This window comes from Leopardus geoffroyi, chromosome A2 (assembly GCF_018350155.1).
Source record: "Leopardus geoffroyi isolate Oge1 chromosome A2, O.geoffroyi_Oge1_pat1.0, whole genome shotgun sequence".
NCBI classification, from domain to species: domain Eukaryota; kingdom Metazoa; phylum Chordata; class Mammalia; order Carnivora; family Felidae; genus Leopardus; species Leopardus geoffroyi.
Window position 1 is genome coordinate 14,361,239 of NC_059331.1, and position 25,705 is coordinate 14,386,943.

Consider the following 25,705-nt stretch of genomic DNA (forward strand, 5'->3'; position numbering starts at 1 on the left):
GAATCAAATAAATCTAACAGGAGAGGAGGCTTGCACTGATCGATGATGACAGCATACCCAACCTGAGAACGATTTATGACTTCCTCAACCACCTGCACCTAACGTCAAAGTGGAGGATGTTTGTTCGGTTTCACACATAATAAGAGAACAGCCAGTGACAAGCACCACGAGATACCGTTTCTTATTTAACAGGTTCACTATGGTAAAAAGGGATAACACGCAATGCTGATTAGATGTGTGGAAAGAGGCGAGTACATCTGTTACTGGTGGGGTATAAACTGGCCCCACCCCTAAGAAAAGGTGGAGACCACCATCGAAGTGGCAAATGTGACTCCTTGATTCAACAGCTCTTGATATCCTCTATCCTCCTCTGGTTATACTTGTGTGAGATGATGTGGGAACTTATTCACAGCAAAATAGGGGACTCTAAATGTCTGCCATTAGGAAGTGGGCTACAAAAATGACGGTGCATCCAAACAATGAATAACCTGCCAACTTTCAAAAGGATATGGGGGTGGGGGATCTTTATACGGTGATGGAAACTATCTCAAATGTATATTATTAAGTCAAAGAAGAATGACTTTAAAAGTATACGTGGCACCAGAATGTTCATAGCAGCATTAGTCACAGTTGCCAAAAGGTGGAAAAACCCAAATGTCCATTAACTCATGAACGAATAAACAAAATGTGGCATACACATACCACAGAATATTATTCAGCCATGAAAAGGAATAAGGTCTTGATTCACACTCAACATGAAGGAGCCTCAAAAATATTATGCTGAGTGAAGGAAGCTGGACACAAAAGGACATATATTATATGACTCTGTTTGTATGAAACATCAAGAACAGGCAAATCTCCCTAGGGGCGCCTGGCTGGCTCATTTGGTAGAGTGTGAAACTCTTGATCTTGGAGTTATGAGTTTGAGCCCCAGATTGGGTGTAGAGAGTACTTAACATTTTTTTAAAAAATCAATTACACAAATAGGCAAATCTCTGGAGATGGAAAGTACATAAACAGTTGCCAGGGCAGGGGGGTAGGGAAGGGAGGAATGGGGAGTGTTTGTTTCATGAGTATGGGGTTTTCTTTGGGGATGATAAAAATGTCTTGGAACTAGATAGAAATGATAGAACAGTGTGAATGTTGTGTAAATGTCATTTGTGTAAAAATAGGGGGGGAAATGCATATGCATATTTGTTTGAATGAACATAAAACATCTCCGGAAGGGCACATAAAAACTTTGGAGTTCTCTGGGAAGTGAACGGAGGGCTGTACGATGGGAAGGAGTGGTTTTTCTGAATGTCTGGCGTCAGAAAGGGTTCTATCCAGTTTACCAACCCTTAGCTCTCCCTTAGGTGGGAGATGCAGCAACTCCAGTAGGAGGAAGCTCCCCCTGGTCGAATTGGTTTCTTAAAATCCCAGGACTCAGTCTCACCGGCAGCCTACCTCCCTAACCATCCCTGCACCAATCAGGGTTTCCCGGGGAGGTGTGCCACCGCACTCATTGGCTGAACTGGGAGTGGGCGGTGTCAGCCCCTTAGACTCTCATTGTATGAGTGGGGGTTAGAAAATTACATATTCAAGGCAAAATAGGGAACTGGAACCGCGGAAGGGAGAAAGGAACCGCAGGGAAAAGGCGGGATGAAAGAAATCCCATGCACTCGTCCCTGGAAATACGCCTCTCACCATTCCCCCATTCAAGGAAGCTAAGGCCAGCTGGAGCCCAAGGCTGTCTCACGAAGGGGCTGGACGCTGCCTTCAGATGAGTGGCTTGAGTCTCTTGGAGGGCTGTCACATCTGGTATTGAAGGATGAGCAGTTACACCGACCATCTCACTTCTACAGCCTAATCGGTTTTACACTTTGTTCTCTTTTCCCTCTGTCCGTATCCCAGAAACTGTCAATGTTTCTCAGGCCACGACCCCACCCCTACTCCACCTCCGCACCAGGGAAAATTTGCAACCTCTCTGCCTTCCCGATACAAAAACTCTCCATCCAGTTTTGCACACTTGGGTGCCTGGGGGACTGAGAGGAACCACTGGATTTGTCAACGAGCCAGTCGGGACAGGGCTGTGAAGGGCCAGACACATGGGGGATGATGCAAGGAAGAGAGTGAAGGCAGAATGGGGGAGTGGAGAGGTGGGGAAAATTGAAGAGTAGACGTGGTCCTGAGGAATGAGGGTGATGCTTCTCAAGCAAATCATCATCACACACCCCCAGCTGGGAAACGTTTTGTCCACCAAAGTACATTTATGAAGTAATTACCCATCGGCTGCCTCATTTTCTCATTCATCCAAAAAACAAAACAAAACAACTTTTTTTTTATTGAGCCCCTGCTGTATGCTTTGCACTCACTGGGACCTCAGAACAGCTCTGGTACAGAGGAGGAAACAGGCTCAGGGGGGTTGTCACTTGGTCGCAGCGGCAGGATTTGAACCCAACCCACCTGATTCCACAACTCACGGATGGGTTTCCTCAAGATGGATGTGACAATAAGGGGGTCGGGGGTTCCAGGAGGGGCCTCAGTGCTATTCCATGGAAGACCTTGGATCTGGGGGCTCCCACAGCTGGGGTGGCTTTGTTCATGGGCCATCTCTCCTGAGCTGGCTCTCAACGCTGGGGGGAGTTTGGCTGGGTTCTGACCACTTAGCACAAATTGTCCTTTAGAGCCTGTAGCTCCCTGTGGATTTTGAAGTGTAAAAAACATTCTGTCTCTCCTGGATCTCTAAGGAGTGAAACGTGGGGCAGGGGGCAGTTAGAGGAGAGAACTCAGTGAGAATGGAGATGTGGTCTCAGAGGGGAAGTGGGGAGCCCAGTGCTTGCACAGCATAAAGGGCTGGGGCTGCCAGACCTCTGGGGGTTGCAAGGGTGTCTCGTGCACAACTGTTGTCTGGGATATAGTTAGCGTGCAAACGGAGGAGTGTCCAGCAGCTCCAGAAGCCCAGCCATATCTGGAGATGCTGCCTGGGGCTGGGCCTCTCTGGTTAAGGAGCAGACATTAAATCCTGTGGGGTGCATTTCCCACCCATGGTAAGAAGTTCCTGAGAGCTGGGAGGTTGGTTGTCATGGAGACGACGTTGCCGGTCTCTGTGGTGACAGTTTGATGGGGTGGGGCCCTGCTGACATGGGAAAGCCTAGGGGGACAGGTGTTCTGTCACCTCAAAACACCAGACTTTGGCTTCCATGGCAACCATTGTGGGGTTCAAGCAGCTTGGAGAGGGAGCTTGGATGGGGGGCAAAGAGCCGGGGTGCACCTGGGGAAAGGGCAGCCTGTTCTCATGGCAAAAACTGGAGAACTGAATGTTGGGACACTCTCAGGACAGTTCTGGGGGTAGGGGAGAGTGGTCTTCACGGCTGTTGGTAAGGATGGGGACTTCAAGAAGCAGAGTTGTAGCTCTCTGGTGTCCCGGAGGTGAGATGGGAAACGTGTGGTATCCATGGTTACAGCTGGAGGAGGGAGGCACTATCTCCATGGGTGTGACTGATGAGGGAAGGGCTGTGTGACTAGGTTACAGGTAGAAGTTGGGCTGGTCGCCTTGGTAACATGGGAAGTGGGACAGCTTTCTCCACAGCTAGTGACACGGATCCTACGGATCCCTGGGCCCAGGGGATGGTCTCTTTGGTGACAGCCAGGAAAGAGGCCATCAAGTGGGAGCAGATTTGCTCCCTCCAAAGACATACCTGAGGGGTGGGGCATGGCCGCCAGTCATGCGAGCCGGCTGGGGCATGTCAATCTGTTTTTGTGGTGACAGACGAGGCTGGTCTCCCCTGAAACTGGAGGAGCGGGGCTGTTCACAGTGACCGGGGAACGTGGCCTGTTATTCTGCAAACTTCGAGGACTCGCAGTGGAAGGGGGGAAGAATGGGAATACCTAATATCCAGGTCACCATAGGGAAGAGGACAGGAGCCCTGTCTCCATGTGACCAAGGGGGGCGTGATCACCTGGTGAACTCTGAGGTTTCTGTTTTCTATACATGTTGAGGGGGAGGGTTAAGGGATCAGTCTTCAGTCTCCAGGGAGATGCAGAGGGCCTGAGGCCAATCTCCAGATAATCCCGGGGGTCCAGCCTCCAGGAGACCGCGGGGGAGGGGGTGATTCTGTCTGTTTCCAAGTGACCTGGGGAGGCATTGCCAGTCTTCAGGAGACCTCAGCGTCTGTTGGCCTCCAGGGGTCTTCAGGGGGCATGCCCCATCTCCTGGAGAAAGCCGAAGGAGGAGGGGAAATCCACTATCCAGGAGAGGTGGGGGCTTGGTCAGTCTCCCGGGATTGGCCAGTCTATGGGGACCTCGAGGGCGCAGCCGGTGTTCAAAGACCACAGGAGGCCTGGTCAGCCTGCTACGCACCGCAGGGGGAGAGGCCAGTCTCCAGTCACGTGGTCTGTCTCCAAGAGACCGCAGAGCACTCGGCCAGCCGCCAAGCACCCCAGCCATCTGCGCCCAGGATCTAGACGCGCAGCGGGGTCCAAGCGGCGGGGTCGCGCGCGCCTCCGGCCCAGCCGCCACCGCCGGCCCAGCCCCAACCCCAGCCGCCTGGTGCGGGGTCTGGCGCGCCGGGTGCACGGTAGCAGTAGACGCCAAAGAGGCGGCGCGTGGCGTCGGGGAAGCCCAGGCTGCGCACGCCCGGCCGGCGGCCGCCGCAGCGCGCGCGCGGGTTCACGATGGGGTAGCGCGCGCTCCCGTCGGCCAGCCAGCCCGCGGTGCAGCGGTCCAGCAGCTGCAGTTTCCACGCGGCGAACAGCTGTCCCACCTTGGCCACGGCCGCGCCGCGCGCCGCGCACGCGCGCGCTGCTCCCGAGAAGGGTACAGGCCGCAGCGGCTTCAGGAAGAACACACGTCCTGCGGTGGAGTGGGGGAGAGTGGTTAAGGCCACTCCCGGGATCTGGCCTCCTAGGGTTTCAGGATGCTCCCCACCCCCTACGTGCCTGCAACCCAGGACCCCAGCCACAGACTTCAGGGACACCCCTTCCCCTGCATTCCTGGACCCCATTGGTTAGGGCAATGTTGATGCCAAGCGATGCTTGATTGCTGCGCCAGGGTAGTCCTAGGGGTGGGATATCCTGGCCTGGACCCAGGAGGGCCGGTGTGGATAGGAAGGGCGAAGGAGAGGAAACAGACGGTGGGAAAGATACAGGGAGGGCCGGGAGAGGCCCCCCTGAGGGCGGGGCTTCTTTCGTAGGGGCCAGACCTACGCACCCGGGAGGTTGGATGTAAAGCAGAAGGCGTCGTAGCGTTCCTCGGCGTTATGACGGTAGCCGTAGTTGCGCACGCCCCCGGAGGCAGCACCGCCGCCCGTCCCGGAGCTCCCGGCTCCGCCCAGGCCGCCGCAGGGCTCCCGGGGCTGGCTCACCGGGTACTGCACCGAGCCGTCGCGCAGCCAGCCTGCGTTGCACCAGTCCAGGCCGTCGCGCCAGGCCGCGTGCAGCTGCTCTGCGGATGCCAGGATGCCGTCCTGCTCAGCGCAGGCGCGCTGCGCCTCAATGAAGGTCAGCTTGTAACGGCCTCCACGGGGGTGGTAAGGGAAGACAACGCCTGGGAGGACGCATACGGTTCAGCTTGGGAATCTCAACACTCTCCTACCCACCCGACTTGTGAGGTGCTGCGTGACTCTTCAGCCTAGACCTTCCACTCCATCCCTCCACTCTGGCCTCAGACCTGAGGACACCCTTGCCAAGCTCACACTCCTAACGGGTTCCCTTTGCCTTAAGTTTGGGGTTCACTTGACCCTCCCTCTTAAGATACTTAATCACGTCCACTCCCTTTACACCGCTGGAGACTTTTGCTTATGTTCTTTCCACTTTTTTCCACCTGCTGAACTCCTATTCGTCCTTCAAAACCCAGCTGCCGCCACCCTCCTCCCTTCAGTCTTTAGTGCTCCTGACATTCTCTCAGCACTGGGAGCTTCCCTCTGGTCAAGCCCTGAGCCCATGAAGCTGGGGACATCTGTGTCCAGTGCTGACTCCCCTGCAGGGAGCCCCTGGAAGTATGACACTTGGCAAAGCATCTTTGATCCCCAGCATTGTCCAGGGCAGTTTCCACTGATTTCTCTTCCACCTTCAGTTCTTCTAACTTGCCCTTCACTGAACCCACAGTCAGCTCAGCTCAGCAGCATTCTGTGGTGTGTGTTTGAGGGGCAGACCTTGGAGGTGCTGATGCATCTCTCAGCAGATGAAGGGAGGAACAAACAGGGGTCAGAGAGAAGGCCTGGACCCTGACAGATGGAGGCTTGAGTCCTGGCTCTATCACTCATTTGCATGTGTCCTGGGCAAGGCTCTAACCTGAGTCAGCTGCCCATCTGCTGGTAATAGAATCTCCCTCAGAGTTTGGGGGAAATTAAACAAGAGACTCCAGCGAGCTCTTCAAGCTCATGGCACATAGAGCTTCCAATAAAGGAAGCTGCTATTATTGTTATTTGCTATTGTTGGGAGGTTCAGCAAGTGAGGGCTCTGAAATTTCTCCTAGAATCTTCCTGGGTGGACTGAAGAAGCAGAACCAGGTGGGAGGGAATTCTTCAGATAGAACGCCCACCTCCCAGCTCCACAGTCAGCCAATCAGAACATCCCATCTCTCAGCCACGGTAATTGGCTCATGGATGGACACATGACTCAAGCTGGGCCAATGAGGGACAACTCTGGGACTCTATCTAGCCCTGTTAGGAAATTAATTGCTGAGCTGAAAACCTGCCTGAGGAAAGCCCACTCAGGGAAACAGGTGAGGAAGGGATTCCTGACATGGTGTGAGTGGACCTCCCTGGATCTAACTGTGCCTGGATCCTACCCCAGGATTTCCCAAAGTCCTTACTATTGACACTTTAGATGGGATCATCCTTTGCAAGGGGGGCGGGGGGAAGGGAAGGGGGTTGACCGTCCTGTGCATTGTAGGATGTATTGGAGCATCCCTGGCCTCTACCCACTAGCCGCCATCAGCAACCCCTTTCTAGACATTGCCAATGTGTCTGGGGAGCGAATTCACCCCAGATCAGAATCTTTACCCTGCCCCTAAATTCCTTTAGGTCAACTTGATTTGGTTCCTATCCTTTGCAATATCTCCCACTCTCTTTCCTTAGAAACATGGTTCATCCTGTCCATGGGCTGGTTACCTTCGAGATCCAGCTTGACCATGCCAGTGTCATCTTCCAGCTCATTGGTGACCTCGCATTCATAGCGCCCATAATCCTGCAGCGTAACGTTTCGGAGAACCAAGGAGGCATCCCCAGGCCCATCACCCTGCAGCTCCGCACGCCCGCGGTAGCTGCCAAATGCTCTGTGCTGGGGGCCCAGCGCCACGAAGACGTCGGCAAAGGCCAGTGGGTCCACCACCTTGGTCCACTTGAGGCGGACGCCGTCGTGGTCGTGGGCGGCTGCCTCATAGTGGTAGCGGCAGGGCAAGACAATGGTGCCACCCCTGTGACTGACCACCTGCCCAGGCGCCGTCTGCACCACCACCGAGCCCGACTCACCCTCTGTGGGAGAGTCAAGCAGAATTCAGAAGTGGTCCTAGGAAGCGGGGTGGGGAACCTGGGGAAGGGGACCCCAGGGAAGTGTTATGGGAAAAAGACCTGGGTGGAGGTCAGGAGATCCGAAGGTTAAAGGAGTTCAGGGAAGGGAACTGGAACTCAGAGGGGTAGGGGCAAGGGGTGGGGGGGGAGGGGGGATTCCGGCTATCTGGAACAGCTCAATGCCCTACCCCCTACATCCTCCCTGCACCCAGGCAATCACATTTGGCCATGGCTCCCGTGGGGCAAGACCCGCTTCTGCTGTCCAGACTCACCGAGCACGTGCACGACCTTCTTCCGGCCGCGCTGCGCCCCTGCGGGGGGGGCCGTAAGCAGCAGGACTCCCCAGGCCGCGGCCCAGAGCGCGCCGGGACCGAGGGCCGCCCGAGCACACACCTGGGGGCATATGGCACTCAGTCCAGCCTCCTGGACTTTGCCTGTCGGAGGACTAGCCCCCGACCTTCCTTCCCCACGGCGAGGAATTCTCACATGCCCAGGTCCCCGCCTCGGCCAGGGTCCCAGAGGAATCTATCTTCCAAGGAGAAGACTGGCAGACCCTCCCAGCCTCCACCCCCTAACCCGCGTACTCTCCCGGTACCTGACACTCTAGCTCCCACGCAAAGCGCACGCCCCTGGGCTCACCTGCCCTTAGTCCAGCGCAGGCCACCCGCCAGATCCCCTTCACCCCAACACTGGTGGCTCGGAGCTCCGCCCCCTTCTCTGGCCGGCCCAGGCCAGGATTGGGAGGGAGGGGGGAGGAGCTGGAGCAGCGGCAGCGGCAAGGTTATCCGTGCGCCAGGAGACTGCAGCAAAGCGGCAGGGGTGTGGGGGCGGCGGGGGAGGGGGTGCGAGGGGTAGAGGAAGAGAGAGGGAGAGGCTAAGAGGGCGAGGAAAAGAAAACGAGACAGAGAAAAGCAGGGGGAGATGGAGATAGAGAAGGAGAGGCAGAGGAGAGACCGCGAGAGGGAAAGAGACACAGAAGCTAAGGAAAGATGGAGAGACAGAGACTGAAGGGGAGAGAGGAAAGGGAGCAAGAGGAGAAGAGAGAAGGGGGACGCGGAGGTAGGGACTCAGAGTAAAAGAAAAGGGACCAGGAAGACAAAAAGAGGGAGGGAAAAGTAGGGAGAGGAGAGGGATATAAAAGAGGCAGAGTTCAAGGAACAGAGATACAAGAGGGTGAGAGACGGAGGGGACGGGAGAGGTGGAGCGGGGAGAGAGAGACTGAGAGGAGAAACACTGAGGGGCGTAGATTCAGACACAGAGCGAGACAGATTCCCAGAGAGGGACCTACCGGGACCCGCGCCCGTGGCCCCACTCACCATCTTGCCCGTGCGGCCCCCGCCGAGCGGCCCCTACGCGCCGGGACTGCGCTCCCCGAACACCCAGGAAGGACTGGGCAAGTCCCTTCAGGCGGCGCAATCCCGGCGTCTGCCTGCAAGGGGAGGAGGGAGGCGGACGCGGGAGCGGGGAGGAGCTTTAAAGGGGACGCAGCGACACGCGCTCCGGGAAGAAACCAGGGGCGCAAGCCGAGGAAGGACCGCGCTGGACAGTGAGTTCAGGTCCACGTCGCCGATCCTGCTGGCTGGTGTTGGGCAGGCAGAGGAAACTCTGGGCCTCAGTTTAACTATCTCTAAAATGGAGGAGGGGGGCCTGATGGAGTCTTCCATGCAGGATGCCCAAGGTGAGCCGGGAGGGCTCAGTAACCTGCGAAAAGGGGCTTGGCCTGCAGGCTTCAGTTTTCCCATTTGTCACTTGGCGGCCATCGCAGTGTCCTGGGCACCAAAAGGTTCTCACTCTGCGGAGTGGGGGCCCCACACAACAGTCACACACTGTGCAGAGGGAACTTGCAGCAACAGGTTCAAATCTGCCTCTGCCTCTCACCTGCTGTAGGACCTTGGAAGAGAGGCTTGGTGTCTCTGAGCCTCAGTTTCCACCTCTGGGAAACAGAGTGCTGGGTGGTTCTTTGGTGAAGATCCAATGGCTAGGAACACAATAGGTGCCTAAGAAATGTTGGTAGGCGCAGGGAACAGGGGAGTCTGATCAAGCCCGACCCACTCTGGGCCTGAGTCACCCCCAGAACCTGGCCCTTCACCCAAGTTCAAACCAGGAATGAAAATGAACCATTGAACCTGGAATAAAATGAGCCTTTTCCTCAACCCTTTGGCTGCCTCCTCAGCCTCAGTTTCCCCAAAATATGAACCAACCATACAGCAGAGGCAGGGTTATAGAGTCCATGATTGGATGGGCTAGGCCAGGGCTCTGTCCTTTAGCTCAGCTGCATCCAGGAGCCATGACCTCCGAACAGGACCTTTACCTCCTGCAGGCTCAGTTTCCCCATCTGGAATATATGGTAAGATCCAGCATGTACCACTTGAGGTTAGCCCTTGAAATGGTATACGGTAGGTGCTTAATAACTGTGCCACACTATTAGTAATTATAATTTATTGTCAGAACTTAGGTTTCAGATGCTTCTCTACTGATTGTGAACTCAGACAGAGTTTGACCTCTCTGAGCCTCAGTTTTCCCCATCTGGAAGATGGAGCTGTGCATACCAACCAGAGGCAGACTTCTGCTGTCCGGCTTCTCCAGCTCCTGATGGCTACACTGGCAGTGATGGGTAGGCCCTCATGGGGTCTGAAAAGCAGGTCCCTGACCTCTGAATCCTGAAACACTCAGGCAGCAGCAATATTTGGGCATCAAAAGGTTTTTTTACTAAAGGGTCCATGGGGTATGGTATGATGGGTAAATTCTGGGAGGCAGTAGAAGTGTCCTGTGGGATTGGGGTACCATGACAGCTGAGCATGTCTGTGGCCCTCTCTGTGGGAACACTTGGCCCTTGGGCCTCCCATCCTGTCCATTGGCCTGAAACCACCATGGCCAGGACCAAAGGCACCTGGAGATGTACTTTCTGCCTCTAAACAACCCAGCCCACCCTTCCCCAAGCAGGGCTTGCTAGGCATGTAAACAGAGTCCTGGGGAGTCCCCAGCCCTCTCAGTGCTGCTTCTTGTGGTGGGCCGGGGGGCCAGGGGGAGGGCGCAGGAAGAAGGCGGGCCACTGAAGGCAGCGGAAGGCCAGCAGGTGGGGGCCCAGCGCATACAGCAGGTTGCACCCGAAGAAGCAGGCCCAGGCGTCATCAGGCACACGGTAGGTGAAGGGCGTGCGCAGGTGCATGGAGGCACCCATGTGCGAGAACTGTGCCTAGTGGCCACACAGGGAGGGTGGATGTCAGGGGCCTGGAGAGAACAAGTCCTAGTATCATCAACACCCCACCCTAGGGAGGCCAGGCTGATGACCTGGTTCCCCTCTCCAGCCCATCTGTCTGCCTCTAAATATTCCTGCCCCTGCATGTACTGTCTGTCCTTGTCCATCTGTCTTGTGAGCCTCTCCCCAGCTGTCCAACCAGAACCATCTTCACTCTTTTAAGTGGGCCCTGTTTCCCATCTCTCTGATCTGGGCCTGGCTCTTCCTCCTGCTCTTCCCTACCCCATTTCTGTCCTCGACACAAATCTGGTCCATTCTTCCCCAGAGATGTCTTCCTGGTTTCCCCTGCCCAGGCCTGGGCCCAGGCTTTATCACTTTCCATCAGGAACTCAGAAGCAAGCCCTCCAGCTCTGACTGCGCCCTCCACAGCTCAGACATATTCCATGGCTCCCCCAAGCTCAGAGTTGAAAGCCCGCAGCATCTAGCTGTCAAATTCTCTTGCCTCTGCCTTTAACCCATGTTGTGGCTCTACTAAACCACTATCCGCCTATGTGTTTTTATGCTCTTCCCATTCTTGAAATGCCCTTCCCTGCCTAGAGAACTCATACCCATACATCAAAGCCCAACCCCTACGCTCACTCTTCTAGGAAATCTTCCCTCTCTGGAATCCCTCTCAGCCCCTATCCTTCCCTCTCTCTAGTTCTGACCCCATGGAGTTGGGACCCCATGGAGTGTATCTTAGGGTACCAAGCTGAGGGTGGGGCCTCTCAGAGTCTGTTCAGGGAGGGCAGAAGAGCATTTGATGGGTAGGCAGAAACTTTCTTCCCTACTGATCCACCCACACCTCCCCCTCCCCCCTTCCCCCCCACCTCACCTGGCCAACAGCTCCAGCAAACACCAAGGCCCAGTCAGGCAGCCAAGAACAGCCAGGGACAATGAGGGCATAGACAGCCAGGCCATAGAAGGGCAGCACATAGAACATATACACCAGCATCTAAGGGGCACACGACCAGGAGGATGAGCAGCTGCCCCAGCCAGGTCTCTTGAGACCCCCGAGGTAGAGACCCCAGGGAGGATCTGGCCAGCCTCAGACCCCACCCAGGCAGGACGGGGGCTCTCTGTGCTCCCAACCCTATGTACGCTTTTCTCTATTTCCCTTGGGTATTCCCCCTGCCACATACATACACACACTGAGCCCACCCACATTACTCCGGAAGTGGCATGTGACCCTGGCCAACTGCAAAACTCCAGCCCCCTGGCCATAATGACCAGCGACAGAATGGACATGTTATTCAGTGATGATGGGCATGTGGGCCAATCAGAGCCTGCCTGAGACTTGTGCTTAAGTTCTGGGGAAATAAGAGCTCAGATTCTTCTGGGGTGGTTAAGTAGGGTGGATGGAGGCCTGGAGCTGCCCAAGGCTGACTCTGCAATCCCACAAAGTGACTACCAGGGAGTGGAGTCCATGCAAAGAAAACAGAGCCCAGAGACAGAGTTGCCTTAGCTCCTAGGTGCAGCCATACTTGAAGACCATATCTGTCTTCCTTTTTTTTTTTTTTTTTTAATGTTTATTTATTTTTGAGACAGAGAGAGACAGAGCATGAACGGGGGAGGGTCAGAGAGAGAGGGAGACACAGAATCTGAAGCAGGCTCCAGGCTCTGAGCTGTCAGCACAGAGCCCGACGCGGGGCTCGAACTCACGGACCGTGAGATCATGACCTGAGCCGAAGTCGGACACCCAACCGACTGAGCCACCCAGGCGCCCCGTATCTGTCTTCATTTTTGAAGACAGACATTTTTGGTAGGACAATGAATTTTTTTAACTTAAAAAAAAAAATATATATATATATATATATACATATATATATATATTTATTTATTTATTTATTTATTTTGAGATAGAGACAGCGTGAGAGGGGAAAGGGCAGAGAGAGAATCCCAAGCAAGCTCCATACTGCCAGCACAGAGCCCAACACGAGGCTCGAACCTATGAACTGTGAGATCATGCATGATCTGAGCCAAAACCAAGAGTCAGACACTCTACTGACTAAGCCACCCAGGCGCCCTGGTAGGACAATAAACTGGCTTGTGTTTGTGGTGCCTGCCTCAAAGAGGATTTGGTAGACCTCTATCCATGACAGGACCATATGGCCCTCTCCTCCCATCTGCCCTCTCACCTGCACCTTCGGATAGGCCACGGGGTCCCGTAGGTATGGCTCATACTGATAGATGTAGATAAAGCAGGCATCTGTGGGGCAGTCAAGCACCACCTGGGGCAGACAGGCAAACCAACAACCTATCTGAAACATTTTTCCCACGAGAAGCTTTCTCCACCCTCCCAGGCGGGTCCCGTACCCCTTGCTCTGGCCTCCCCTACCCTTGGCTTTTCACTTTGGCTGGGAAGGTTATAGGGAGTGGGGCTTTGTCATGGAACACTCAGATCAGACTTGGTGAAGAGCCTTCCTGGATGATGAGACAGGAGAGCAGTAGCCTCTTTGCACTGGGTAAAGGAACATGGTTGGGGAGGGGACAGGAAAGGGGGCTGGAGGTAGAAGAAAGGCTGGCCACTTCAGACTCACCAGGCCCCGGAAGAGGGTGAAGAACCCAGCAAGGGTGAGGTATACGACAAAGACCAGGTCAACCGGGCGTCGCAGGAGGCCCTTTCTTTGCTCCTCCTGTACCTGCCCCATGGGAGACAGACAGTGTGAGAAGTCTGGTATCCAACAGGCACTCAATAAAGGCTCATCCCTTCTTTCCTAATGGCCAAGGAGATCCTTCCAAAGAGGGCATATTTTTGACCACAAGGAACTCTAATGGGGTGGACACTGAGGTATGCTGGCACAGGGAACTGTCTGGGGGCAGGGCACTTACCATGTGAGGGATACAGCTGGTTGGTGCCCGGGACTGGCTGAAGACCCTCATGCCAGCCCAGCATGGGACCAGCATATAGGGGATGGCCAGGAAGAAGGCAGGTCTGATCTCTGAGCTGTATTTCCCTGTCATAGTAGGAGAGTGGGGGTGTCACTCAGTGAGGATCACCCAGACCTGGCCAGACCTGTAGGTGAATCACACCAGAGTCCCTAGATGGAACTAGTAATTCACAAATGCAATTTTTTTTTCATTTTTTAAAATTTATTTTGAGAAAGACAGAAAGAGAGAGAGCAGGGGAGGGGCAGAGACAGAGAGGGAATCCCAAGCAGTCTCCTGTGCTGCCAGTACAGAGCCTGATGTGGGGCTCGATCTCACGAACTGTGAGACCATGACCTGAGCTGAAGTCAAGAGCCAGACGCTTAACTGACTGCAAGCCACCCATGCGCCCCACACAAATGCAATCTTTATTTAAGCTCTAACACCTCTGCCTCCCCAATGCTCATAAGATGATGTCTATGCTCCTTAGCCTGGCTTGCCTCAATTTACCTTCTGGGTATAGCCTCTATACTTGTTCCCTCTGGATACACCTTGGGTATCCCTCTGGTTCAGCCACTCCACATACTGGTCTGCCTCTCCCCTCTACCTATGAACCTTCTAGGTGCAGGATAGTGACCCAGCCCGAGGAGACAGGATCCCTCAAAGCCAAGTCCTTACCAAGGATGTTTCCTGGAAGAAATACCAGGATGCTCATGATGAAAGATCCCAGCCAGTACAGTCCAAGGTTCCGGTATCTCTTCCTGGGGTCAGGGACAGAGGGGTGACCAACAGATGCCTGTTCCCAAGTCTCAGAGCCCCAGCCAGAGCCCAGGGTCCACCCTGGGCTCCCCAACTCTGGGTCCCTCCCAGTTTTGTCCAGGACAGAAGGGACAACAGGGAGATGAATGAAGGAATGAACAGTCAGACTGTCTGTCCAAGGACAGAAGTGGCTGCCTAGGCACAGGGCAGTACAAGAGAAGAGAGCTGACTATAGCTTACACCTGTGACATTCCCTGGCCACTCCTGGCTGGAGCCCTAGAGAAGCCTCCTGATTTCCCCTACGCACACTTCTGGCTCCACTCAGGCTTGGGACCCCACCTGAGAACTTGACCTCCTTCTCATGGTCCAGGTGCCACTCCACCCACCCCATGCACCTTCTGTGGATGGCACCAGCCATGGCCAGGTAGAGGAGGTAGTGAACGGTGCCATCCCAGTAGCAGATGAAGACTCCATGGGCAGTGCGCAAGTATGGCTCTCCCTGCAAGGGCAGGTCAAGGCTCAGATGGGCGACAGGGCAGGAGGCATCCCCAGCTGCCCGCTATGTACCTCCTTGGTAATGAACTCCATGAAGCCCACCATGTAGCCATCTTCCTGGAGAGCAATAAGGAGGTCCACCACCGAGGTGAAGGCGAAGATAGTGAACACTGTGGGAAGAGTGGGCGGGGCACAGCCTGGGTGTGGGAGAGGCCTGAGGCAGCTTTTCTGAGACCCAGATTCCAGGCAAGGATCCTTGTCCAAGGACTGCTCCCAGTCACCACGCTCCACCGGTCACATGACCCACAGCCCTGCCTCATGAGGAGGCACAGTCCCTGCCTTTGGAAGTCCTCAGGTTGAGAAGGCACTGTCTCTGCCCTCAGGGGATCCCAAAGTGATGAGGAAGTCTTTCAGGGGCCCCCAGTCTGAGGGGAAGATACAGTCCTTCTCTGAAGAGCCCCAGGTCTGAAGGGGGTGGCCCTCTAAGGTTCCCCAACCACTGAGGGTTCTCCAGTCTCTGTGAGCTTCTCCAGTCTGATGGGAGCCCGTCAAGGACCCCCAGTCTGATGGAGGAGGCCCTTGCTCACACAGTTCTCTCTGACTGACTCACCAGCATAGAGTGGGTCATAGTAGATATCACCAGGAGACAAGTTGTAGATAGCCATGAAAAGCAGACCCAGGATCAGGGCACTCATCAATGCCACCCCCAGGGGGCTGTGGAGAGGGAAAACAAGTCAGAGAGGCCAGGCCCAGTGCTGAGGCCCCACCTCGCCCTGGTGAGGCCAAAAGCAGACTCTAGGAAGCTCAAAATGTTGAGGCTAAAGTATCTGTCCATCCAGGAATCGCTCATTCCCTGAAACTGCCCTTTCCCATTACTAGGCTGTTGCCTCAACTGTTTCCCCCTCCGGGAAACTCCTTCCAGAAGTCTCTTCCACTTGGCAAACTCTTACTCATCCTTCATAGCCTATCTTTCATGACTCCTCCTCCAGGAAACCCTCCTTGACTTCTTAGAAAGGATCATTGCCAAACTTAGGCCAAGTACAGGGTGGGCATCAGTCAATTCTTTGTTTAGGATTTTATTGTTAAGTAATCTCTACACCCAACATGGGGCTCGAACTCACAACCCTGAGATCAAGGGTCATGTGCTTTTCTGACTGAGCCAGCGAGGCGCCCCAACTCTTTCTGACTATACAATTCATCCTGTCACTTGCTGATATGTGTTTAACTCAATTTGCTGTCAGTCATTCAGTCCCACCAAGCCTCTCTGTGGCCAGACCCAGTGCCCAAGCCTGTCAGGTCTCTAAGTGCTCAGCCCAGTACACCTCACTCTCTGAAGCTCCAGACTCCTCCCAGCTAAAGTCCAAATACTTCCATCAACTCCACCCTACCCTTGCCCTGATCTGTCCCCATCAATCTGATAAGGCAGGTTGCATAGATAATAGAAGCCATCTTTAGGCAGCCCCCAACACAAGTGGGCAGAGTCGGGGGTGGGAAGGCTATCCAGGGTCCCACACTCTCCCCTACACTCTCTCCAGACTCCTACCTTCTCATGGACCCCTCTGACACCTGACAATCCCCATCCTGGCCCCAACAATGACAATTATAGTAATCAGATAAGACCACACCATTTGTAATCCTTAACTGTAACTATGGGATGAGGTCTAGGATTATGTTCATTACACACTGAAGAAACTGAGGCTCCCAGAAACAACCTAGCTCACCCAAGTTCCAGGGGGATAGAGCCAGGAATTTGTACCCAAGGAGCCAACCCCATAGTCAAGACTCCCTCTATCCCATGTCTTGAGTTGAGCTAGTTGAGCCCCTGGCTGAGGGGCTTGCAGATGTCTGGTACACAGTGGCAGGATCCACAGGGCTAGGGTCTAGGGTTAAGAGCCAGGGGAGGTCACAGTACGTAGGGAAAACAGACTAAAGACAGGGTGGGCCAAACCTTAACCGAAAAAAGTCCCAAGCTTGAGATAGGCGATGGAGGGGCCATCTGGCAGGGGTGGTGGAACAGAACGCGCGTCCCTGTGTGCGTGTGTGTCAAGAGCTAGGTCATCAGGACCTTATCTGGGGCAATACTGTGACTGACTTTGGTGAGTCTGGAGCTGGGCACAGCCCTGGGAAAACCCCGGAACCCCTCCAAAACCCTGCCCTTTGGGGGGCTCTGCTTCTCAACCTTTCTCCCCAGGCCCTAAACGTCCCAGGAGCGCCCTCCACCCCCAACACACAGCCCCCTGCCCGGCAGAAAAAGGACTTCCGACTGGGTGGGGGTGTGGGGAGTTCTGCCCTAGCCCCCTTCCTCCAGGCCAGAGCTGCGCAGGGACGCTGGGTTGGGAGAGCCAGGCTAGCCGTCGCGCATCCTCTCTCCCTGCTACCACCAATCCGCCCTGGCCGCCCACCCCCGCCCCCGAGTCCGCCCTGGCCCCTCCCCTTACGCACTGCGAGAGCGCCGAGACGTAGTTGAGCGCATAGGACAAGGGGAGGGCTCCGAGCGACAGAGCGGCGATCTTGCCGGCAAGCGGCGGGATGTCCATAGCAGCGGCGCCTGTACCCCGGCGCGGCCTCGACGCGGCCTCCTGGGCGCCAGTCTCTTCTGCAGTGGCGCGTCTGGGCGGGCGGAGGGAGGGGGGTGCCAGGGACCCGGCCGGTCCCGGCCCCGCCCTGCGCAAAGGTCGTCCCCCGCTGCGCCCTGGTCCCGCCGCAGTTCCTCGACCGCTCCGCTAGCTCCCGGGGAGCCTCTGAGGCCCCTCCTCCTTGAGGCGGCCCCTCTCCCCGCCCCTCTCTCGCTTCACCCTGGCGGGACTCAGCGCTCTTCTCAGCGGCCTTCCCAGCCGCCCAGCCTGTTTCTCTATGAAAAGCTAGAACACCACGTCTCCGGATTCTTCCGCTGTTGAGGCCCGGGTCTGCAACCTTGGGGCCCTGGGCCAGCAGAGAATTCTTTCTCCGGTCCTCCTTCTGCACTTCTGCATTTTCTGTCCCAGGGCACCGGTGTACCAACCTCGACCCCGAAGAGAAGTCTTTTTAATTCCACATTCCCTAGACCTTCCTCCCCCTAGGATCAAGTGGGCATTGCCCATATGCGCTAATGGAGGAACCTCAGTCGCTTGGGCACAGAGTTCCCTTCAGAGCCCTTGGACTTGAGTGTTCACGCAGTGGCCACACACATTTAAGCACGTGTCTGGGTGTGAAGCTTTGACTGGATCTGGGGGACTATCTCAAGGCAGGCAGCCAAGATCAAGGGTTGAGGGTCTCTTGAAGGACTCTCTGTGCTGTGTTCCATGTAGCGTGGGCACCTTGTGGGCAGCTGAGCCTGCGACCCTGCACAGTGGGTGGGGTCAAAGGGAGGGAGTCCAAAGGGTGTGTTTAGATTGGGTGTGGATTGCTCCAGTTTGGTGAGGAGTTTGGGAACAGTGTTTCTGGCAATAGATCAGGCCTGGGGCCGGTGTGTGGTGGGAGGAACAGAGGGGAGAGCTGAGGTTCTGAACAGCCTCCAGGAGGCTGGGGAAAATGTAAAAGGGTGTGGATGGGGGGTGCTCAGGATCAGGGAGAGAGGGCTGTACGGTGAGGGAGAGAATTAGGCAGCTGTCTTTGTCACTCCCTCCAACCAGCTTTGGACTCTTGCCCATGTGGTACTTGTGGCTTTGGAAACAGCAATAACTGCCCTTGGGGGAGCCCACAGTCTGTGGTTAGGGAGTATTCTAACACTCACCCTTTTTCTACACAGCCCCTTGGCCTTATGCCAGCTGGGGCCCATCTCTGAACCTGCCTCCAACCTGACAGGCTCCCTCCCTAGTTGTCTATTGCCCATGAAGTTCAGGTTCCTCTGGGTTGACCTGAGGCTCTAGTCTCCTTTCTGGGCTTTTCCCAACTCTAGCAGTACCAACACACGCCCAGGCCTCTTTTCTGTCTGTAAGATGGACCCTCTAGCATTTCCTCACCCCTTAAAGCAGATCCCAGTGTCCCCTCCTCCAGGTACCTTCTCTGCCCAGGGTCCTTGCTGGGCTGATACCCTGCAGGACCAGGGGTGTCTGGTCTAGCTGTCCGGCAACCTGCCCTTGCATCTGTGTCTGCAATGAGCCACCTGCACAAGCACACTGAATTCAGAGGCCATCTCTTCCAACTCTCCACTTGCCTGGGAGTAAAGTCCGTGGGCTGAGTCTGGCAAGCCTCCCAGTCACTGAGAATTCAATTAAGGGGTGACCTTTACCTGGATGGCAAGGTGCCTGGGACTAATGCCTAGGGTCCCTATCCATGGAAACTCTGGCTCCCTAGAGCTACTCTTGTGCTCAAGCCCGGGGACCCCTGGGCAGCCTCCATGCATGGGAATGTCACCCCTTTGCCCTGCTCTGGGCTGTGTCCATGGAGGGGAGACAGGGTGGCATACATCATTCCAGCCTGGGCTCTGCTGTTGAGACTCCCGGTACCTGGACACTCCCACCCCTGCCCGTTAAGATACTCCCCAGGCTGCCTCCATGACAGCACCTAGTTCCTCTTCGCAGCATTTATCAGTCTCAGGTTCACTGCCATGCCAGGGGGCAGATCCTATCCATTCAGTGTTGTGTTTACTGAATGACATAATGCAGGCTAGCCCGGAAGCCCAGCTCCAGCTAGAGTTTTCAGAGCCCATGAGCCCACAGGTGTTGAGCAGAACCCACTAGGGGCATGTGTGGGCGTATGGGGGAGTTGTGGGGACCCCTCAGATCTCCAAGCCATAATACTTCAAGCAGGGCTCTCGGATTCCTGGGACCCCACCCAAGCTTCTCACTCAGCAGCTGCAACTGAGGAAGAGCCCCAGGTGGTCTCGGCACAAATGGGACGTGCAGGCTCTGAAGATGTAGGCTGCATCTGCCCATAAAGCCACCTCCTGGGGCATGAGCCCCAGGGACTTAAGTGTCTACCCCAATGGCAGGACCCAGGGCAGCTGGGGCAGCCTAGGCTGCAGCTATCACAGGCTAGGCTTGCCGTGTGTGACTGTTGCAGGGAGGAGTCGTCGTCAGCGCCACCTGCTGGCAAGGTGACTGGCATAGGTGTGCCCTGGGTAGACATGCCTCACACTTCTAAGGTCTGGGCCCTGTCTAGGGACCCCTTCCAACGTCCTCCTGCAGCACAGTGCTACACTGGGATGCCCCTGATGTCTCTGGTCCAGGTGCAGCCAGCTCTTGTTTGGCTAGCCACCAGTCCCACTCAGGAGGTCCATGGACGCTCCCCTCAACTCTAACCCAGGATGATGGGGTGGGGGGAGGGAGGCCACAGGCAGACAGGGTCTAGGTGGTTTTCTCAGATTCTTCAAGCACTAGGGAACCTTCCCAGCAGGATCCCAGCCCATCTGCCCAGCCCAGCCCTGCAGCTAAGGAAACAGGAGTGGTTTCTGGTGATGGCAAAACCAGGCTGCCATGGTGGGCAAGCGCTGGAACTTTTAATACACGGCACGACACTCGAGACGACGGGAAGGGCAGGCAGAAATGCAGGCCGAAACATTCCACAGTCCAGGGACGGTCGGTCATTTGGAAAATACGTTCATGTGTTTTTCTGGAATACTCAGTAGTAAGGCCGTCTGGGGTTGTTCTGTGGGAGGCAAATAAGATAAAATGGGGAGAAGGGGAGGGGGTGAATGCTAAAGACAGCCGTTCCTCCTGCCCAGAGCCTTCTAGGGACTTCTGAGCTCACCAGAGCTCAGAGGGGAGGGCAGGTGGAAAGGTGTAGAGTTGCTGGTGAGACATTGCCTGGCTAGACCGGGGAAGGAGGGGAAGCTCTGTTACCAGCACCGCCACCCCCCTGTGGAGATTCTGGAGAGCCCAGCCAGAAGCCGTGTGGGAGGCTGGGGACACACGCACCAGGGGGTTAGGTCGGAAGCGGTAGGCCAGCATCATCCTCTTGCGAAAGGCCTCATACTCGTCATCCTCCTTGGAGAGCTCTGCTGGCCGGTCGATGCCAAAGCCGGCTCCATCTACTGTGGTGGTGCCTCTGCAGGGGAATGACAGGGCAGAGTAAGCAGGGGGCCAGGCCAGTGCCAGCAGAAGGGTGGTAGGGGGAGTGTACACTCACTTGTTGACCGGGTTCTTGATGCCCTGGCCCTCTGAGCCCAGCCCGTCGCCCTCCTTCCAGCCCATTTTCATCAGCATCTGATAGCCAATGTTCTCCACCGTCAGTTTGAACTCCTTGTACTCGGAGTAGTCAGGCTCTCGGCCCTCCTGCAGGGCAAGGAGTTGGCTGTCATCTACCAGGGCTACAACTGTCCCAGGTCCCAGCCCTGGCTTGAACAGCCTCCACCCACCGCACTGCCCACAACAACCTCACTGGCTGCTGGAACCACCTGCCCATCTGCCTCCTCTGCACCAGATCAGGTTCCTTGAGAACAGACCAAGATGCTCTTTCTCAGGGTCCCCAGGGCCAGACTTTGTACCAAGCTGCCTGGTGGCCAAGTCAAAGAGGGCAAGGTGATCGGTCACACAGGCCTCACCCACCACAGGAAAAATTAATGGTTCATTAGCAACAAAAAGCCCTATGTTCTGAGGGCAATTCATTACACAGAATGCTAAAACATGTGGTCAATAAGGTGCCTGCCTTGTTGATGAGGTTATGCGGTACAAAAGCGGCTTTACAAAAATCCCCCAAAAGAGGGCATGGGATGTGTCCCGTCAGCTGTCTCTCCTCACGAGCATGAGAACAGCATGGGAGGAATGTGAAGTTCTTGTTCTGGAGAACCCAGTCCTTGGGGACTTCTGCCTGAGAAACGCTTTGCCTGTAAACTGCACTTAATTGGCTCCACTGAAAGCAGAATTTCCCTGAAGCCCTGGGAAATGTTTCTAAAGCGGCAGCTGAGCTGTTATTTGCTAATTCCCTTCACAGACGGTGTCTATCATAAACAGATGCCTCCTGAGGCAAGAGGGCCCAGCTCCTCCTGTGAATGAGGGGGGCCTGGAGGCTGCCTCAGGCGCCTGCCTCGTGATGCTAACAGGAGGGGCTGGAACACTCGAAGGGCTGCCTGCTAGACAGGCCTACAGCAGGGGCTGGTGCCTAGGGATGCTCCCAGCTCACCTTCAGGGCCTTGAAGGTTTCCATGAACTTCTCCAGCTCATCTGGTGGCAGGAAGTCTCCAATAAAGTGCTTGCCACGGCCCATCTTTGTCAGCTGCTCGGCCCATTCTGCCCGTAGAGGAGGGAAAGGTGAGAGGAGAAAAGGAAGAAGTCAGGGAGTGGGCTGGGTGGTCCCACAGCACAGGTATGAGTCTTGTGTGGGGAGGGGAGTCTGGGGCTATGGGGGAATGAGGCAGATGGTTGAGACCCTGACCCAAACCCTTGCTGCTCCAGGCAGCCCTGCTAAGTGCCATGTTCAGACAGCAGTGAACACTTACAAAGAACCATTTCTTTTTCCTCTGAGGAACCTGAGGCACAGAGAAGCTGAATCTCTTGCCCAAGGCCTTACAGGTTGGGCAGGTGGTTTAAGGCCCCAGTGTGGTGTCTCCAGGTGCCTTCCTGGGCAGGTGAGTGTGGCCTCCTGAGCCTGCAGTACCCTCAGGGCAAGGCCTCAGCTAGGTACCGTGCCCCACCTGCAATGTGCGCTTTGGCTCACCCCGAGTCTTGTCCATCTCCATGCGCCGCAGCTGGTGTTCCCAGGTGCCCAGCTCGCTGTCTACCTCCTCGTCGCTGTCGTAGCCATGCTGGTGCTGCTGCAGCGCCTTCTCCCACAACAGCTGCATGTCCTGCATCGCACGCTTGTGCTGCATGATCATGTCATACATCTGCTGCATCTGCGGGCAGCACATGCCAGTGAGCAAGGCAATGTATCACACGTGCAGGAGGCCAACCCCCTGGCCTTCCCTATGCAGGTCAGGCCCCCTCACCCTTCCCACTTTCTGCCCTCCCTGGGCTGGCACGTGAGCGGGGCTTGGAGCAAGCACTCAAGACAAAGTCCTGTACCAGGCCATGCCCTGGGTTTCTTGGATCCGTTTTCAGCAGGGAGGAGCCCTCTCTGCCTCACCCAGTCTGGTATCTGGCCCGAACCCAGCACATCCTGGGCACCCTTGCTGTGGACCAAATGAGGGCACCGCAAGCCCCTGATCACAGAAGGGTTGAAGGAGATGTGATGGGGCCGTCAGGCTGGAGGAGGTGACAAGGGTGAGCTGTCCCTAAGGACCAAGGCTGTGCCTGTAGTTCCCCAGGAAAGCAGCAGAGGCTAAGCCCCTGGCCATAGAGCTCCCTGCCAAGCCAGCCCTCATCCCAACACAGGCAACACCAACTGAGCATTTGTCACATCGTTCAGGGCGCCCAGTGCTAGCCAGGCCTGTCCTGTACTGGATGTTGGAGGGCACTGGAAGGAGAGCTCAAAATGGAGACTACCTAGTCAGGAACAGCCCACGAGCATTTCGGGGAGTAGTTGTGGAGCATCAGCCTCAGGGGCTGCCCAGGCAGTGTGAGGACTGAGCTCTGGGTCCAATTGCAGGCTGGGAAGGACCTTTGGGGGGTGAAATGCCATTGACAAGGGCGTGCCTATCTAAGAACCTCTCCACTGATGGTGGGATCCACCCAGCACAGGGAGGCTCAGAAAGAATAGAACATGACCACTGTCCTGTGAGGTGAGGTGGGGGGACAATACTCCATTAGCCCCTTTGGAGCCTGCCTGCTCTATGCCACACAGACTTACCTCCTGTTGCTCCTTTAGCTGCTTCTTCTGGGCATCTGACAGCTCTGTGACACCCACCAGACCTACAGGCTTCCCTTTCTCATAGCCAAGCCCCTTGAGGTCCTGAACTGGAAATAAGACACAGGCTGATCAACAACGGATGGACAGGTCCAGACTGCTCCTGCATGTGGTACAGCGTCCATGCGCTGACGACATCTGAGGCACTTAGCGCACATGGCACAAGGCCTTCACATCGCAACAGTTGGTATCCTGTGTCACGTGATGATCCCAGGGGCCTCATCGTGCTGTCACGTGCATCTAGTGTCACCCTCACATGACCTCTCCAGGCAGGCTCTATACCCCTATGTGTAGATGATGACATCAGAACTTAGAGGTCCAGGGCCTCCCTCAAGGTCACATATCTAATGGGTGACATGAGGGGGACTTTGCAAAGGCAAAGACAGCAGAGGAGAGATAAACATGTGCCCGTGTGTGTGTGTGCATTCACACACTGACTCTTAGAGATAAGCCCTGCAGGGAACAGACACCCAGTGTAGACACACGAGGGTTTAGAGTCTGGCATAAGTCTCAGCTCTGTGTATAGCTCTGTTAGCTCCTTCTGGGGAAGCAGCCGACCATCCTCAAAGCAACTGACATTTAATTTGGCATCAGCTTTGGAGCTTGGCTGGAGCCAGCAACACTAATCCACATGAAGATACTGTGACAGCCCCATCTGGGTGGCGGAAACAACCACCCCTCAGGCGGTGGCTTCCTGGGGGAGGAGAAGCTGGGCAGAGGGGGATACAGAGGCCCTTCTGGTATGTGCAAAGAGCCAGATTCTCCTAGCTCACCAGGGCTGGGGCTTCACCTGCAAGAACCATTCACAAGTGCTTCCTGAGCCCATGTTTATTCCCCAATACCTCCTGGAAGGTCTGTGTGGGAGCCCTGTGGAGGGCAAGGGAGTCAAGGTCTGAGCAGCCTGCTATGTGCCTGGAATGTACCCAAAGTCCCCCTCTTCCAGTCACTTTACCAGCAAGCAAGCAGGTGGGGGCTGTTCACACCCTCCCAGGGACGACACGGGCCAGTGGGACCTAAACCTGGATATGAGACTTCGGAGCCTGTGCACTAGACGACAGGGGAGGCCTCCTCACCAGCTGGGAGCTGGGGCCAGACCTCAAGGACATGGTTTCAGAACTGTGGCATGCACACATCAGAACAAGACTCACGGCAGAGCACCCTTCGTTATAGGGGGGCACCTGAGTTCGGCATTTGACAGCAATCTGACCCTAGGCAGAGATGCTACCTGGAACCACACTGAGTACTAGAATCTTCACTAGCTTTTCTCCTTGGACAAGGGAAGCACTGAACTGACAACCTCCAGAACTGGATGGGAAAGGCCAACAGGCTAGCCATGTGACTTGGGTAAGCTGTCTTCCCTCTTGGTCCATCATAAATAAAATAAACGTAGGTGTCAGCACCAGAGCACATATGACTCCTCTATGTATCTGTGTGTTCAGGGGTGAGGGAGGTTGAGACGGTTCTGTGTGCAGGGCAGGCTGTGTGGAGGGCAGTGAGACAGATGCTGTAAGATAGCCTCTCTCAGTCACCGATTATCACCTGCAGAATGTGATGACAACAAACTCCCCACTCTACTGGCCGCTTTGTGATAGAAAATGAGAAACAAGACCACATGTTGGCCATCTCTGAAACTGTCAAGGAGGCAGATGTTGCAGTTGATTGTGCAAAACTGTGGCAATTATGGTGCTTATCATCATGCATTTCTTGAGCTTTCTATGACAAGAATGAATCCAAGTACTTTAAAGCTTAAGGGAGATAGCAGGATTGATCTACATGCTGTGTACAAGGCACTCGCCTTAGATACGAAGTCACAAATAAGTTGAAAGTGAAAGGATGGAAAAATGTATTTCATACAAATAGCAACTGAGAGAGCTGGGGTGGCCATACTAGCATCAGACAAAATAGACTTCCGGTCCAAAAAGGTTACAAGAGAAAAAGAAGGATGTTCTATATTGATAAAAAATGTAAAACAGAAAGAAGATAGAACTTGAGGCGCTTGGGTGGCTCAGTCTGTTGAGCATTTGACTCTTGATTTTGGCTTAGGTCATGATCCCAGGGATGTAGGATCTCGCTGAGCGTGGAGCCTGCTTAAGATTCATTCATTCATTCATTCATTCATTCATTCTCATTCTCTCTCCCTCTCTGCACC

General features: G+C 55.3%; 3 protein-coding genes across 11 annotated transcripts in view; all 3 read right to left on the reverse strand.

Annotated features, from left to right (window-relative positions):
• Positions 1–2,304: 2,304 nt before the first annotated feature.
• Positions 2,305–10,158, reverse strand: HAPLN4 (hyaluronan and proteoglycan link protein 4). 4 transcript variants are annotated; one of them, XM_045492538.1, is made up of 6 exons: positions 10,047–10,158; positions 8,810–9,490; positions 7,766–7,886; positions 7,095–7,457; positions 5,192–5,527; positions 2,305–4,834 (listed from the first exon to the last, which is right to left on the reverse strand). In XM_045492538.1, the coding sequence occupies exons 2-6, from the start codon at positions 8,810–8,812 to the stop codon at positions 4,443–4,445; spliced, it is 1,215 nt and encodes a 404-aa protein (XP_045348494.1). In that variant the 5' UTR covers positions 8,813–9,490; positions 10,047–10,158; the 3' UTR covers positions 2,305–4,442. The 4 variants fall into 4 exon arrangements, with proteins under 4 accessions (XP_045348494.1, XP_045348493.1, XP_045348491.1 ...); XM_045492537.1 differs by having other exon boundaries at positions 10,043–10,151; XM_045492535.1 differs by lacking the exon at positions 10,047–10,158 and having other exon boundaries at positions 8,810–9,120; positions 9,372–9,797.
• On the reverse strand, positions 9,918–18,964 carry TM6SF2 (transmembrane 6 superfamily member 2). Of its 5 annotated transcripts, none has more exons than XM_045492539.1 (11): positions 18,833–18,855; positions 17,296–17,463; positions 15,464–15,567; positions 14,926–15,023; positions 14,754–14,857; positions 14,278–14,360; positions 13,564–13,688; positions 13,272–13,373; positions 12,870–12,962; positions 11,567–11,686; positions 9,918–10,724 (listed from the first exon to the last, which is right to left on the reverse strand). In XM_045492539.1, exons 2-11 carry the CDS (start codon positions 17,388–17,390, stop codon positions 10,443–10,445), a joined length of 1,206 nt encoding a protein of 401 aa, XP_045348495.1. In that variant the 5' UTR covers positions 17,391–17,463; positions 18,833–18,855; the 3' UTR covers positions 9,918–10,442. The 5 variants fall into 5 exon arrangements, with proteins under 5 accessions (XP_045348495.1, XP_045348496.1, XP_045348497.1 ...); XM_045492540.1 differs by lacking the exon at positions 18,833–18,855 and adding an exon at positions 18,795–18,810; XM_045492541.1 differs by lacking the exon at positions 18,833–18,855 and having other exon boundaries at positions 14,956–15,023; positions 17,296–17,594.
• A 1,257-nt stretch (positions 18,965–20,221) lies between these two features.
• SUGP1 (SURP and G-patch domain containing 1) overlaps positions 20,222–25,705 on the reverse strand; it is a 32,467-nt gene continuing 26,983 nt past the window's right edge. For both annotated transcript variants that reach the window (XM_045492548.1, XM_045492547.1), the window contains exons 9-14: positions 23,500–23,606; positions 22,429–22,606; positions 21,895–22,001; positions 20,902–21,047; positions 20,691–20,820; positions 20,222–20,421 (exon numbers count right to left, since the gene is read on the reverse strand). In XM_045492548.1, coding sequence (XP_045348504.1) covers positions 20,395–20,421; positions 20,691–20,820; positions 20,902–21,047; positions 21,895–22,001; positions 22,429–22,606; positions 23,500–23,606 — 695 coding nt within the window. In that variant the 3' untranslated portion in view covers positions 20,222–20,394. The remainder of the gene's footprint in view (positions 20,422–20,690; positions 20,821–20,901; positions 21,048–21,894; positions 22,002–22,428; positions 22,607–23,499; positions 23,607–25,705) is intronic.

Excerpts from the sequence above, each read along its gene's own strand:
- HAPLN4 (XM_045492538.1), bottom strand. Across the intron at positions 7,458-7,765 it reads GAAGGTCGTGCACGTGCTCG|AGGGTGAGTCGGGCTCGGTG; the intron begins GTGAGTCTGGAC and ends ACTCTCCCACAG. Across the intron at positions 4,835-5,191 it reads CTTTACATCCAACCTCCCGG|GACGTGTGTTCTTCCTGAAG; the intron begins GTGCGTAGGTCT and ends ACTCCACCGCAG.
- TM6SF2 (XM_045492539.1), bottom strand. The coding sequence starts at position 17,390 with ATGGACATCCCGCCGCTTGCCGGCAAGATCGCCGCTCTGTCGCTCGGA. Across the intron at positions 13,689-14,277 it reads TCTTCCAGGAAACATCCTTG|GGAAATACAGCTCAGAGATC; the intron begins GTAAGGACTTGG and ends CTACTATGACAG. Across the intron at positions 11,687-12,869 it reads TGGCCTATCCGAAGGTGCAG|ATGCTGGTGTATATGTTCTA; the intron begins GTGAGAGGGCAG and ends TGTGCCCCTTAG.